This window comes from Pan troglodytes, chromosome 3, assembly GCF_028858775.2.
Source record: "Pan troglodytes isolate AG18354 chromosome 3, NHGRI_mPanTro3-v2.0_pri, whole genome shotgun sequence".
Classification (NCBI taxonomy): Eukaryota; Metazoa; Chordata; class Mammalia; order Primates; family Hominidae; genus Pan; species Pan troglodytes.
In genome coordinates this window covers 146879375-146894257 of record NC_072401.2, presented here as the reverse complement: position 1 = coordinate 146894257, position 14883 = coordinate 146879375, and the positions used below count along the sequence as shown (strand labels likewise).

General features: G+C 39.3%; 2 protein-coding genes across 19 annotated transcripts in view; one reads left to right on the top strand and one right to left on the bottom strand.

The window, feature by feature from the left end:
• ABCE1 (ATP binding cassette subfamily E member 1) overlaps window positions 1–3324 on the bottom strand; it is a 31157-nt gene extending 27833 nt beyond the window's left edge. The window contains exon 1 of one of the 4 annotated variants that reach the window (XM_009448314.5): window positions 3160–3324. The gene's annotated coding sequence lies outside the window, so the exon portion shown is untranslated. 4 annotated transcript variants of the gene reach the window in all.
• A 55-nt stretch (window positions 3325–3379) lies between these two features.
• Window positions 3380–14883, top strand: part of ANAPC10 (anaphase promoting complex subunit 10) — a 270845-nt gene continuing 259341 nt past the window's right edge. For 8 of the 15 annotated variants that reach the window (XM_054683410.1, XM_009448368.5, XM_063809926.1 and 5 more), the window contains exons 1-2: window positions 3380–3494; window positions 5504–5630. In XM_054683410.1, the coding sequence (XP_054539385.1) occupies window positions 5516–5630 (115 nt within the window). In that variant the 5' untranslated portion in view covers window positions 3380–3494; window positions 5504–5515. The remainder of the gene's footprint in view (window positions 3495–5503; window positions 5631–14883) is intronic. The other 7 variants (XR_008547628.2, XM_063809927.1, XM_054683409.2 and 4 more) reach the window with 1 other exon arrangement.

The following is a 14883-nucleotide window of genomic DNA, read 5'->3' as shown; positions in this document are numbered from 1 at the left end:
CCTCACCTCTTTCTACTCTAACCCTCAACAGTTCATTCTCAACACAGGAACCATAGGAAGCCTTTTAAAGAGTAAGCTAGATCATGTCACTCCTCTATTTAAAATCCTGCAATGGCTTCATTCTCAATCTGAGTAAATGCCAAAGTCCTGAAAATAATCAATGAGGCATTGATCAGCCTCTGTTAACTTTCTGATCTCATCTCCAACTACTCTAGCTCTTGTATGGCTCCAGCTACATTGGCTCTTTGTTGTTCCTAGCACATGCCAGGCATGTTCTTGCTTCAAGATCTTGGCACTTTCTGCCTGTAATGCTATTCCCCCTAGAGAGTTACATGGCTTACTCCTTCCAATCTTTACTATTTCTCAGAGAGCCTTTTGTAACTACACTACCACAATATACAGTACCGAAAAATACACCCAACTGCCTGTTCATCCTTCTTTCTTGCTTTATTTTTCTCCCTAGCTCAACTATATGACATACTATATATTCCATATATATATATATATATTTATATATATCTGGTGTATATGCACACATCTATCGTGGGTGTGTATGTATATTGTCTCTCTACAAACACACACACACATTTTTCCCCTCCCCAAGTAGAATGTACTCCATCCGTCATGAGGGTAGGAATTTTTGTTCATTCCAGTGGCTGAACCTGTGCCTAGCACACAGGAGATCAAGCATTTCTGCTAAATGAATGAGAATATGAATTTAAATATAGTAAATAATTTTCCTGTAGGTTATAACAACTTTAGAAATCTTGCAAGTTACCAATATTTTATACTGACAGTTGTCCACTAAACTACATACTGAAAAAAAAAATCATTCAAAAGGAGACTAAATGTTCATGTAATAAGTACAGGGTTATTCCAATAAACAGGTTGACTCTATTCCTCTAAAAACTGGTCCAGGTCTTGTAAAGATTAGAAGAGGAAGAAATTAGATGGCTTAAATTGTCACAAAAAAGCTATTATTCGGGAAATGACAACTTCCTAGGAAATGAAGATTCTTCAGCAAGCTATTAAAACTGGACACCATGCATTCTAATTTAAATACTGAATGCCTTTCTACAATTACTCAGTGAAAGAGCATAATGAATTCCCCTCCAGGGGATAAATCATCACGAAATTGCTTAAACTTTATTTCTGTTAAACTACTAAAATATTTAATTTTTCAAACTATTTTAAAAACCAAAAGACTGTAAAAGACAATTTTTTAAAAAGACACGGGGATCTTGCTATGGTGTCCTGGCTGAGGGCAGTGATCACAGGACACTACACACTGGGACTCCTGGGCTCAAGGGATCCTCTTGCTTTAGCCTCCCAAATAGCTGGGACTATAGGTGCATGTCACTACCCTGGCTTGATTTTTATAGTAGAATAAAAACATACCAGAAGTGGTTAATAAACTGATTTATATAAAAATAGTGATAAATTGTAATGCATTTAAGAAAAATGAACATGGATTCTTTGTAGAACTGTTAATTAACTGTGTGAACACTTTTAATTCAATTTCTGTATCAGTTTCAATAATTGGGGCAAGGGGATTCCCTACTTGTTTTTCAATAGAAAACTTAGGCACAGTAAAGCTTGGAGAGGAAGATTATAGTTAACAGGCTCCTGCAAACAAAGAAGGATTTGCGGATATTTCAGATTCGAAGACAAAAGTGTTCAAAATTGACACTAGAACAATGACTCTCAGTGTCATTCTTACAGCTGAGAGGAAAAAAGGAAGTGAGGAATACTTAGAAGCATTTACAGTCTAAAGCCAAAATAATTGTAACGCTGTGTAAAAGCATTTCAAAGACTGCTGTTAACTAATGATGTTTAGTATCACATGAAATAGTCTAACCCATGCTTATTGTAGTTTATTAGTCTTACAAAACACGTACAAGTTAGGAATGGTACACGGCTCTGATTTCAAAGAGTTTTAAGTTTAAGACATATAGAAGAACTCTAACTTAATATTGTTTTCTCCCCCTCCCTCCCAATTGCTAGATGCTCTTCCAACAAACAAACAAACAAAAAAACTCCCTTTTTTAAAATAGGGGAGACCTAAGTTCTCAAAAAGCTCACAAACCCCAAACAGCTTTTGGTTCAAATACAGGTTCTGAGCCTTTGGTTACACTAACAAAGTATTATTGTCAGGTGGCTGGTATACAATGAATATTCTCAGAATATGGGACAAACTACTGCAACATAAATGCCACTATCATAAATGACTAGTTAGCAGTCCTGTTGGGAAAGAGTAAAAAAATAACACATGTTATTTGGACAGTTCTTCCTCTTATAGATTTTTACCATCAAAAAAGAGAAAATAAGCTTATGTACTTAATGGGAGGTGGGAATTCGGCTTTGGCTGTCATTCATTCACAATACGTATTAAATGCCTACAATGTACGAAGCCCTGAAGAGGTAATAAAGGTATTCTGAGTAAAGACATCAACCTTGATCTCAATGAGTATTAGATACAATAAAAGGAAAAACGGGTAAGGGGAGAAAGTGCCTAGTGCTACAAAAGCGTACCAAAAAAACTATAGGATTTCTACTGGGAAACTACTTGGGACAACCCCAGTCATAGCTGCGTACACGCTGTTCTGAGAAAAGCAGAGCGACATGTGGGCGTCATTTCTATAAAGCCTGGGAGTGGACAGCGGGTATTCGACTTCATGGCGGCAAGATGCCATGACTCATTCCACTCAACAAAACGTGGAAGCCACGACTTCCCACAACCAAATATGCACATGTGACAATATATCCATTTTAGGGTGCTGGAGGAGTGTGGGGGTACTAGAGAGTGCTGTAAGTTCTAAAGGTGCCTTCCTCTCCAGCAGGTTTAGCTTCAGGGCGGGAGTGGGGTAAAGGGGGAGTGGAGACTACGGCATCTAGGTCCATTCTCGAAGTCCCTCGCGGGTGTGACAGGCAACAGCGGCGACAGCCGGGTCGGCTGGAGGGGAAGACCGAGGCGCCCCCAAGCTCTCGGCGTCGCCCGCGCTCCATCAGTTCCAGCTGTCCCGCAGGAACCGCTGCCACGCGCTGCTGCTGTCTCCGCCACCTAAGGCCTAACCAAAGGCTCTCGGAGAACGTCCCTACATTCTTTCCAACCTGGCAGATGGCAGCTAACGGCCAAACCTCTCCGGGCTATTCACGTACCTGGAGAAAACGATCCCCTTGCGGAGGGGAGCACAGAGGCCAAATCAGCTCTTGCCTTCACTTTTCAGCCACACAGCGTGTTCTCACGGCCACCGGCCAAAATGGCGGTGCCCAGCCGCCGCTCGCGCAAGCCATAGGACGTAGTGCGCGCGCGCGACATAGAGCGTGAGGCGGAACCCTGGAGGTAGGTAGGGAGATATGACGTCATTGAGCTGCGACCCTTGTTCAACGCCGTTGGCGAAGCCAGGCTGTCCTAGGAAGCCGAGTGGGAGTGGCACGGAGCTGCTGGAGGTGCTGAGAACCTGAGTTTCGGCAAGCAGCCAGGTCTGGAAACTGTGAGTGTGTGGGCTTTTCTCCGACGTCGAGCGTGGTCCTAGCGTAAACAGATGCATTCGCCTCTCCGGTTTCAATCTTTTTTTTCGTTTGCGCTTTCCTCAAGGCCGGTGGGTCAGGAGTGGAGCCTTAGTCATTCTAACGCTGGAGGTGTCAGTAGGACCAACAGAGTCTGGTGCCGACACGGCTTACTGTTGCGCGCTCTTCTAGGCCTCAACTTCCTCTCAACTGTGTGGTCAGTTCAGGGCCGGGAATCCAATCTTTTCCGAGCTCCATATTTTATCCACTTGGTGGCGTCCAGTCCCAAGTCCGGCAGTTGAATTCTGCCCTAAAGATGGGCTTTATTTCTATCTTTTTTTAGGTAACAGGACATTCAGTTAGTAATGATGGTTGCAGGTTGAATAGTCTCGCCCTAGATCTCACCTAACTTGCAGGCAAGTGACAACTAATTCATGACTGAACCTATTCATCTGTTTATTCATTCAGTAAATTACTTATTGAGCATTTAAGCCTCAGGCCTTGCCAAAGTTTACAGTCCGTTGTCTCTGCCGTTATTTAGTAAGTATCAAGTGCTTGTGTGCCGATTAAAGAACAACTTCGGATACAATGGGAGGTGTCAAGGAAACGGTATGCAGAACGATTGCACCTATTTTGAATAGCATATATAACAATGTTCAGTAGCAGTAACTGCGCTACCAAAGCAGTTTTACATATTGTTCACGATCCAGTATTGAAGTGTTTTTTCACATATGAATAGACTTAGTAAAATTAACAAAAGATGTGAAAGATGAGGTCAACCTTTTTAGAATGGGCCAGTTATTCACTTCAAAATCTTGAAGCCATTTTCCTGACCTTATCTTCTATGGTAAGAGCATATGTGAGTGAACTTTTAACATTTTTTTCTTATTTTTGTGTTTTTTGGGACAGTGTCTTGCTCTGTTACGCAGGCTGGAGTGCAGTAGCACGATCTCGGCTCACTGCAACCTCCGCCTCCCAGTTCAGGTGATCCTCCTGTCTCAGCCCCCCTGGGACTACAGGTGTGTGCCGCCACACCAGGCTGATTTTTTGGAATTGTTTTAGAGACAGGGTTTCACCATATTCCAGGCTGGTCTCGAACTCCTGGGCTCAAGCAATCCACCTGCCTTGGCCTCCCAAACTGCTGGGATTACAGGTGTGAGCCACCGGGCTGGGTCTTAAATAAAACTTTTGACAGCTAGAGGGCAGGTATGACTGTTCTCTGCATCACTCAATGAATATTTAAAATGAGGATCTTAGTGGGGTGATGGGATCACACCTGTAATCCCAGCTACTTGGGAGGCTGAGGTGGGAGGATCGCTTGAAGCAAGGTGTTCAAGACCAGCCTGGGTAACATAGCTAGATCCTGTCTCTAAAAAAAAAAGGAATTAAGTAAATAAAATGAGGATCAATATTTATATAGTCCTAGAATAAAAGTATTTCAGTCTGACTTTTCTAAGGCTAAAAGTCATTTGAATTTTCAGGCACAGAATTATAGAACTGCATAGCATTGTAGAAGTAAAAATCATCAAGTGAACCTCTTTAACAGGAGAGGAAATAAAGCCCAGACCTACTCAAAGTCTAGGCTGATTAAAGGAGATACTAAGGCCAAAACTTTGATTCTGTGCTCTTTTGACTACTATAGCTCACTGCTTTGCATATCTGGTCATATGAAACAAAACCTGAATTCCTAAGATTTTTATTTATTTAAAAATAGAGATGGGGTCTTGCCATGTTGTCCAGGCTGGTCTTGAACTCCTGGGCTCACATGATCCTCCTGTCTCAGCCTCCCAAAGTGTTGGGATTACAGGTGTGAGCCACCATGCCTAGCCCCTAAGATTTAAATTACAGTGATTTAATTATATTAACTGCATTCTTCAGAATAAATGATTAATGTCAGGGTATATGAGTTCCATTAAATTTTTCTTGGTAAAAACCTTTTGTAGAAAGATGCCCAGTTCCTGATACAATGTGTGCATTCTTGTTTTCTACATAGAATATTTTAAAAATGACTACACCAAACAAGACACCTCCTGGTGCTGACCCCAAGCAGTTGGAAAGGACTGGAACAGTACGGGAAATTGGGTCACAAGCTGTTTGGTCACTCTCATCTTGCAAACCAGGTAAAAACTAACAAACAAAAAAGCTGTTGGAAATAGTCACTTGCAGTTTTCTTGTACAGGCATCTCCCCTTATCCCAGGGGATACATTCCAGGACTCCCAGTGGATGCCTAAAACCATGGATAGTACTGAACCCTTTCTATATTAATACTATGTTTTTTCCTATACATAAATACCTGTGATAAAGTGTAATTTATAAATTAGGCACAGTAAGAGATTAACAATAATTAATAATAAAATAGAACAATTATAACAATAGAAGTAATAAAGTAATAAAAGTTTTGTGAAAGTGGTCTCTCTCACTCTCAAAACATTGTATTGTACCCTTCCTCCTGCGATGATGTGAGAGATAAAATGTCTATGTGATGAGAGCGAGTGAGGTGAAGAATGTAGGTGTTGTGATGTAGTGTTAGGCTACTATTAACCTTCTGACAATACTTCAGAAGGAGGAGCATCTGCTTTTGGTGATTCTGGATCATCAAGCCACGATGATGTTGATGATTGGATATCAGGAGCAGATGATGTTGATGGCTAACGGTCAGGTAGTATACACAGTGTGGATATGCTGGACAAAGTGGTGGATGTGCTGGACAAAGTGGTGGATGTGCTGGACAAAGTGATGATTTATGTCTTGGGTGGGATGGAGCAGGATGGTGAGAAATTTCTTCACACTACTCAGACAGTACACAGTTTAAAACTTACCAATTGTTTATTTCTGGAATTTTCCTTTTAATATTTTGAACCATGATTGACCAAGGGTAACTGAAACTGCGGAGATGAAACTGCAGATAAAGATACTACTGTACACTGGTCTGATTTTAATATTCCTTTTGTTTAGATGCTTTATTTTAATTCTAATGCACTGAATTTTTTTTTTATCTTATATCTCTGTCCAATTTCTTTACTATTCCCTAGTTAGATTTAATTACATATGTCATAAAGTCTTCTCTTTTCCTCCTCTATCTCTGCTATGATTCAGTTGTTATTTAGTTTTTTTTTTTTTTGGCCGTTTCTCTCAATTGGATAAATGAGTGATAACATACGCCAAAATACTTTCCTTTTACTCTTTGTTGGGATAGAATTCTTGGGTGGCAGTCCTTTTCTCTCAAAAATTTATGAATGCTCTTTCACTATCTTCTTTTGCCATGTTGTGGGTATAAAGGCCTATGCCTACCTCTCTTTTTTTTTTTTTTCCTAAGTAACTTGTTTTTTTCTGGAAGCATCTAAGGTTTTTCTCTTTATTCTTGAGTTCATGGCATTTGCCAGGATATCTTTTCTCACCCTTGTAACCCATAATTTGATAGGCAGTTTTCACCTGCAGACTCAAGCTTGGAGAAATTTCTTTAGCTTGAGGGACTTTATAATGTTATTAGTTTAGTAGTCATCTTTCTTTCAGAAACTTTTATTATTTGCACATTACGACTCCTGTATCCATCCTCTCAACCAAGCCTCTTCTGTTTCCCCTCAATATTCCCTTCTCTGTCTTTCTATGAGCACTTTCTTGAGGTATAATTTACATACTATAAAACTTACCCTTTTTAGGTGTACAGTTCTATGAATTTTACAGACATGTACAGTCATATAAGCAGCATTATAATCGAATATATAACATTGCCATCATCCCACAAAGTTCCCTCATGTCTCTTTATGGTCAGTCTTCTGGGCCTTTCCAAGCCCCTGACAGCTCAGTTTTGGGTCCCTTTGGTTTCACCTTTCCCAGAATGCCGATATAAATACTGTATGTAGCTTATTGGGTCTAGTGTCTTTCATTTAGCATAATTCACTTGTGGGTTTTGCTGGGGCACATATCTGTAGTTTATTCCTTTTTATTGTTGATTACTGTTCCACAATATGGGTGTACCAGTTTGTTTATCCATTCACCAGATTTGTAGTAGCTAGCTTTCAAAATGGTCCCCAGTTATCCTTGCCTTCTGGTATTCATGCCCTTCTGTGGACCGCTTCCAAATTGTGTCAGGATTGGTTTCTGGGACCAGCAGAATAAGGCAAAACTGATGGTATATGACTTTTGAGACTAGGTTGTAAAAGACATTGTGTCCATTATTTCTTCAATTATTTCTTTTGCCCTATTGCTTCTCTATTATCTTTCTAAGAATCTGGGAATCCAATTATACATATGCTAGACCATTTGTTATTATCCCACAGCTTTTGGGTACTCTATTTTTTTTCACTTTTTTTGGAGCTGTGTTTCAATTCTGGTATTTTTCATTGGCCTGTCTTCGAATCTGCTGCATTCATCTTTAGCTTTATTGAATATACTGATAATTCTGCCTAAGAAATTTTTCATCTGTGATATTATATTTTTTATTTGTAGCTCTTCCATTTGACTCGTAGAATTTTCATCTCTATTGAAATTCCTGTCTGTTAACACATTTCATCTACCTTTCTAGGTTTTTTTTTTTTTTTAACATCTTACTCATAGTTATAGTTATTTAAGATTCCTGTCTGGTAGTTCCAACAACTGGGTCATCTCTGGGTCTGTTTCTGTTTATGATAATTCTGTTTTTCTTTTTGTTTGTCTTTTTTTTTTTATTGAGTGCCAAATATGTGCAGATTAGTAGATAGTGAGATAAATAGTTTTTACACCTTGAAATGGGTGCCTTTTTTCTATGATTTGTCCTTTATTGTGGGATTTGCATTAGTTAGGAATTGAGCTGAGTTTGAGTTTTGTTATTGCTATGGTTACCTTCAGTGTCTCACAGGCTTCAAATTCCTCTAAAGATGCCCTGTGCTTATTGTGAGACCATTGTGCCAGAGACATTTTCTTATTTTTCTATATAATAGTTCCACTCCAGTTTTCCTGTGCTTTGGCGCACACTTGTGCTACAGAGGGTGCCTCTCGCCATGCTCTTGCCCTACCTCCAGCTGTAGAACACTGTGTTTCATTACTCAGTTCAGGGTATGAGAGGCAGGTTAGTTCTCTGTTTTCCTAGTGCAGCTACACTCTTAGGTAGGCTGTATGTGCCTGGCCTCAGCATTTTGGCCCCTGCTGTTCATGACAGCCTTGTATCTGTGGCTGGTCTTTTGTGGTAGAGAGTTTTCTGCCTCACTCTGAGAAAGGACTGTTGTTTGCCCCTCTCTCAGGTATAGAGAGTTTTTTCTTTTACTCATCTTTCAGCAAGGATGGATTGTATTTGTGTCCTGGGGTCAACAGGGTTGATTCTCCTCCTACAGCAGCTTAAGTCCTTTCCTCTATGGGAGAGAAGGGTTTGGAAGGAGGGTAGAACTTTTTGCTTTCCTTCACTGGTGGTCAGTCTCCTCCTCTGTATCTGTAGCACTGACTTAGGCTGTTTAGTCTCTTCCCCTCTCCCAATCTTTATGTGTAAAGTGAGGGCCCTTGCAAAAGAGTCTGAGAGTCAGTGTGAATTCACCTTGTGTTTGGGGCTCTCAGTGTTGCTGTACTATTATGCTAGCCTGCATTTGGTCTTTGTCAAATTATTAAAGTTATACTTGGTTTCTTCTTATGTATTTATTTGGTCTCTGTTCCTTCCTCCTATGCTCTACTACAGTTGGGACAATCTGTAATCTTTTTTCTCCTGGGAATGGGGGCTGCCCCATTCCTGGATTTCAGGCTGTCTGGTAGGAGTTTGTAGTTTATCCAGCTTTTTCCTGTTGTTTGGATGGAGGTGATTTTTTTTAATTTAAATTTTAAGTTTAAGTTCTGGGGTACATGTGTAGGATGTGCAGGTTTGTGACATAGGTAAATGTGTCCCATGGTGATTTGCTGCACCTATCAACTTATCACGTAGGTATTAAGCCCAGCATGCATTAGATATTTTTCCTAATGCTCTCCCTCCCCCTACCCCATCCTGACAGGTCCTAGTGTGTGATGTTCCCCTCCCTGTGTCCATTTGTTGTCATTGTTTAGCTCCCACTTATAAGCGAGAACATGTGGTGTTTGGTTTTCTGTTCCTGTGTTAGTTTGCTGAGGATGATGGCATCCAGCTCCTGAAAGGGAGAGGCAGGGTAGTTCTCTGTTTTCCTAGTGCAGCAGCAGTCTTAGGTAGGCCGCATGTGCCTGGCCTCAGCATTTTAGCCCCTCGTATTCAAGATAGCCTTGTATCTGTGGCTGGTCTTTTGTGGTCTTTTGTCCAAGTCCCTGCAAAGGACATTATCTCATTCCTTTTTATGGCTGGATAGTACTCCACGTGTTTACAGTGTTGGTGGAAATGTAAATTAGTTCAGCCATTGTGGAAGACAGTGTGGCGAGTCCTCAAAGATGTAGAACCAGAAATACCATTTGACTCAGCAATCCCATCACTGGGTATATACCCAAAAGAATATAAATTATTATTTTACAAAGATACATGCACATGTATGTTCATTGCAGCACTATTCATAATAGCAAAGATGTGGAATCAACCCAAACGCCCATCAGTGATAGATTGAATAAAGAAAATGTGTACATATACACTATGGAATACTGTAGCGGTGATTTCCCCCTCCCCCCGTTTTTTAAAAGCTTTTCCAGCTTTCTTTTAGGTTCTTTGGAATTCCTTAATATCCATTATCGTATCAAATATTCCTGTAAATATGATTAAATTGAACATCTTTCACTGTTTGATCTATTAGTATGACTAGACTGGTGCCATATTGTGTCAGTAATGAGATACAAATCAGTGCTAGTTGAACTCCTTTGGTAAAGTTTACCTTCCTTGGTAAACTAGCACTGAATCATACCTCATTACTATCACAATATTGCACCAGTCACTGGTTTGAAGAGAGCAACACATGTCACCAGTTTCCTGAAACTGCCCCACTGCTCTGACATCTTGGAGGTGCAGAAGAGATCAATAGTTACTGCTACTAGAGGAGTGGCAGGATCACTTAAAAATGTGTTGAGTATGAAATTCATGAAGTTCAGTAGTGCAATGTCATATGTCTTACTTGATGTGATTTTGAGCTTTGAGTCTATCAGTGAAATATCATTATATGATTAGCATTTTACATATTAAGAATGACTACTCTTTATAAACAGGAAACTGCATGAGAAAGTGATTGCTCGATCTTTGCTTCTCTAGGGTCAGATATTTTTCAGTTTAAGTCAGCAGATAGTTGCTGAGATTTGTAACTCAAACTTGTTAGAGATTGAAAGACAAAAAAGACACAATCCTTACTATCAAGGACTTCACAATTTAGTGGAGGAAGTATAGCTTTAAACTATTACTACATAATGTAATAATTAATAACTTTTATTTAGTGCTTACTAAGTGATAGATGCTGTTCTAAGAACTTTACATGCATAAAATAACCAGTTATCTCAGTAAGGTTTTCAAAAGTTATATGAAGTTGTACTATTTCTTTTACCGTTTTCCAAATGAGGAAACTAGTACAGAAAGATTAAGTAATTTGACAAAGATCACATGATAAGCAGGAAATTCTGGAATTCAAGACAGACTCCATTACACAATAGTGCTTTCCACTAAGTATGGGCTCAGTGTAGAACTAGCCCAAAGAAGAAAGTGATTTACTTTGCTTGAAACGATCATGGAAGTCTTCATGGAGATGATGCTTATTCTGTATGATGAAGCAAGAATAGGATTTCACTAAGGACATAAAAGCAAGGGAAATGGGACAGTTAGCCTTCCATATCTGTAGGTTCTAATTTCATGGATTCAACTAACTGAAGGTTGAAAATAGTTGGAAAAAACCCACAAAAAAATAACAATACAACAACAAAAATAACACAAATAGAAAAACAACACTGTACAACTTTTTACATATTTACATTATATTAGGTATTATAAGTAATCTAGAGATGATTTGAAGTATACAAGAGGAGCCATTTTAAATAAGAGACTTGTGCATCAGTGGATTTCGTTAACCACAGAGGTCCTGGTACCAATCCTCGTTGGATGCCAAGAAATGATAATATGTGCAGAGGTATACAACTTAAACAAAACATGGCTTAGTCAATTAATTTCATGTAGTAAATGAGACTAGAACATAGGGAAATGGCATATGTGAAGCTGTATAGTTAGGTAGAAGCCTGATTATAGAGGACTTTATTAAACAGTTCATACTTTACTGTATAGATAATATGAGCAGTTGAGAAGGTAAGTAACAGAGTAAAACAATCAGTGTTAGTTCATATTTGAGAAGTGTGGAGGATGGATTGAAGTGAGGCAAGATTAGAAGTAAAAAGGAAATCAGGAGATGCGATAAATCAGATAGGAAGTGATATAAAGGAGAATTTTAAGAAATTTTCAAAATGTTAATGTCAGTCTTTGGGAGATACAGATTTACTTGCCTGCTATAGGATGGTAGGTGGCACATGGCTTTGCAAAAATCTTTTTGTATCTTTGAAATAATGGTTCAATATTTCATTCAGATTAAAGTTGGAATGTGTTTAGTAGATTCAGCTTAGTTGAACACACACCACAAAACAATCTTACAATTCAGCACAATTGTTAGTCTCTACCTAAGAGACTGGAAAAACAAAAGAACAAATTTGTGTTATGACTGCTACCATATAATAGGGTCTTTTAAAATAATTTAATCATTTCATAAGCACCAAATTAATCCAATGTTGAAAAACAAATTTAGGGGAAAAATAAGTACATCTGCTGTGCTTAACTCTATATTTGATACAAAGAAGGGATTCAGTATGGCTGTATTTTGTGAACATCTTACAGGGCTTATATGCTATTTGTTCCCTGTTTTTTTTTGAAGACATTGAGTTAATTCTTAGAAGGTTAATGGGATGTTGTAAATTCTGTTTTTCTTAAAATAAAAATCACTAAATTTTTATTGAAGTTCATGCTATAACTGACAATTATGGCCTTTGAGTTAAAGGATTTCTGAGTTGAATAGTGATATTTGCTTTGCAGAAAATAAGACAGCAATATAATAGAAAGTAACTTTAAGTGGGAGGCTACATTAGTTTGTGGGATTATGGAAGGCCTCTTTTATAAGTGAAATTTGCACAGAGACATGAATGTTAAGAAGAATTCATTGTGCAAAGATTTCAGAGAAGAACTTTCTTGACACCAGGAAGTTAGTTCAAAGGCTCTAAGTTAGTTGATTTGGCATTTTAGAGGTTCAGAAAGAAGGCTATAGGGGCTGGAGTGCAGTGAGTAAGGAGGAGAAATGGTAGAGTGGATTGGAAATGTAATTAGACATGGTGGGACAGATTATATGAACTCTTGTAGGCCCTGAAAAAGAGTATTGATTTTAAGTACAAAGGGAAACCACTGGAGGTGTTAAGCAGGAGAGGAAGATGATCTGATACAGAATTTTTAAAAGATCACTGTGTCCACTGTGGATAATGGTTGATAGTGGCATAATGGTGAACACCAATGGAGGAAATGATGTTATAGTAATTTATGTTAGAGATGATGTTGATTTGGACTAGGCTTAAGAACTGTTGATATGGAAAGGAATGATGGCTTTGGGATATATTTTTAGAGGTGGAATAATTACGATTCACAGGAGGAAACCTTCAGAGTGACCTTTCTGGCAGAACAACTCATACTGTTTCCTGAGTTGAGAAAGAAGGAGGGAGTGGAGGGAGTAAATCGATTTTGGGTCAAAAAATAAATAATTTGATTTATATATGTTAATTTTGCAATGCCTAATTATTTTTCTAGTTGAAATGTTTAGTAAGCAATTGACCAATGTAGAGGCTGGGAGCTCTGCTTGAAGTTCTGGGTTGGAGATACAAATTTGAAGGTCATCAGTGTGCCAATGATATTCTAAGGGAACTGGACTAACTCACCTAGGGAGAGAATTTAGAGAAAAGAATAAAGCTTTGGGACACTTGAAGATGAAGAGATCTGGCAGAACAGTGGAAGAGGTGTCAACAAAGGATACTAAGAAGTGGCTAGTGAACTAGGAGGAAAACCAGGAGAGTGAGAAATCATGGATAGAAGTCAAGAGGAAACAAGTGTTTCAGGAAGTTAGTTAATTCTTCATTTCTCTTTTATTTTTATTCTTTGAGGTGGAGTCTCGCTCTGTTGCCCAAGCTGGAGTGCAGTGGTGTGATCTCAGCTCACTGCAACCTCCACCTCCCGGGTTCAAGTGATTCTCCTGCCTTAGCCTCCCAGGTAGCTAAGATTATAGGTGTGCACCACCACACTCAGCTAAATTTTTTTATTTTTAGTTTAGACAGGGTTTCACCATGGTGGCGAGGCTGGTCTCAAACTCTTGACCTCAAGTGATCCGCCCGCCTCAGCCTCCCAAAATGCTGGGATTATAGGCATGAGTCATTGCGCCTGGCCTCATCTCTTTATTGTTGTACTAATACTTCATATTATAATCTATTTGCTTAAATCTATCAGTGCTGTCCATTAGAACTTAGTGCACCATGCAGTGAGGTAACTACTAGCTACATGAAACTATTGAACATTTGAAATGTTACTACTGTTACTGAGGAACCAAATTTTTAATTTTACTTCGTTTAAATGTGTATAGCCACAGTGTAGGTCTAGTGCATGATATGGATGAACTTCTCTACAGAGACCATTTGTATCTATCTTAAGGTCTTCATAGTAAAGACATTTGCCTCAGTTAAAATAGCCCCCTAGCAGAGCCTAAGGAGGTTGAGGCTGCAGTGAGCTGTGATCGTACCACTGTACTCCAGCCAGGGCAACAGAACGAGACCCTGTCTCAAAAAAAAAGAAAAAAACAGCCCCTTAGCAAATGTGAAAGTAGTTGTGTTAATAGATATGCTCGAAAGGAAAGTGACTGTTTTATTCATAAAGGCAGTCTAAGCTGGGCTGCTCAAATATGTCTCTAGTGGTGTTGTGTTAGTGCTCTTGCTCCACTAATGCTGCTTAACAAACAACCCTAGTCTCTCAGTGGCATGATCAGCCAAATTTACTGTGCTTTGGTGATGTCTCGGCTTTAGGCTGTGAGTCAGGTTCAAGTCTGCTCCATTTGTCCAGGCATATTCTCTTAGTGGAGTGCAGAGCATTCAGAAGACCAAGCCAGACTTTGCAAGCACATTTACCGCCTCTGCTTGTGTCACAGTGTATTGACTGAAGTAAGTCATGATTTAGCCCCGATATTGACTGGAGTGCAGAATCGTATCCCTCCCATGGAGAGTGGGGAGAGAAGCACGAATATTTACCTAACAATAACCATAGATGAATACTGATTTTCTTTTCTTTAGGGCAGTTGCTCTCACCAGGGGATGCTTTTACCCTCCAGGGTACAAAGTCTGGAGATATTTTTGATTGTTGTGATTACTGGGGACATGAGGGTGGGGGGAGTTGGGGAGTTGGGGGAGTGTTTCTA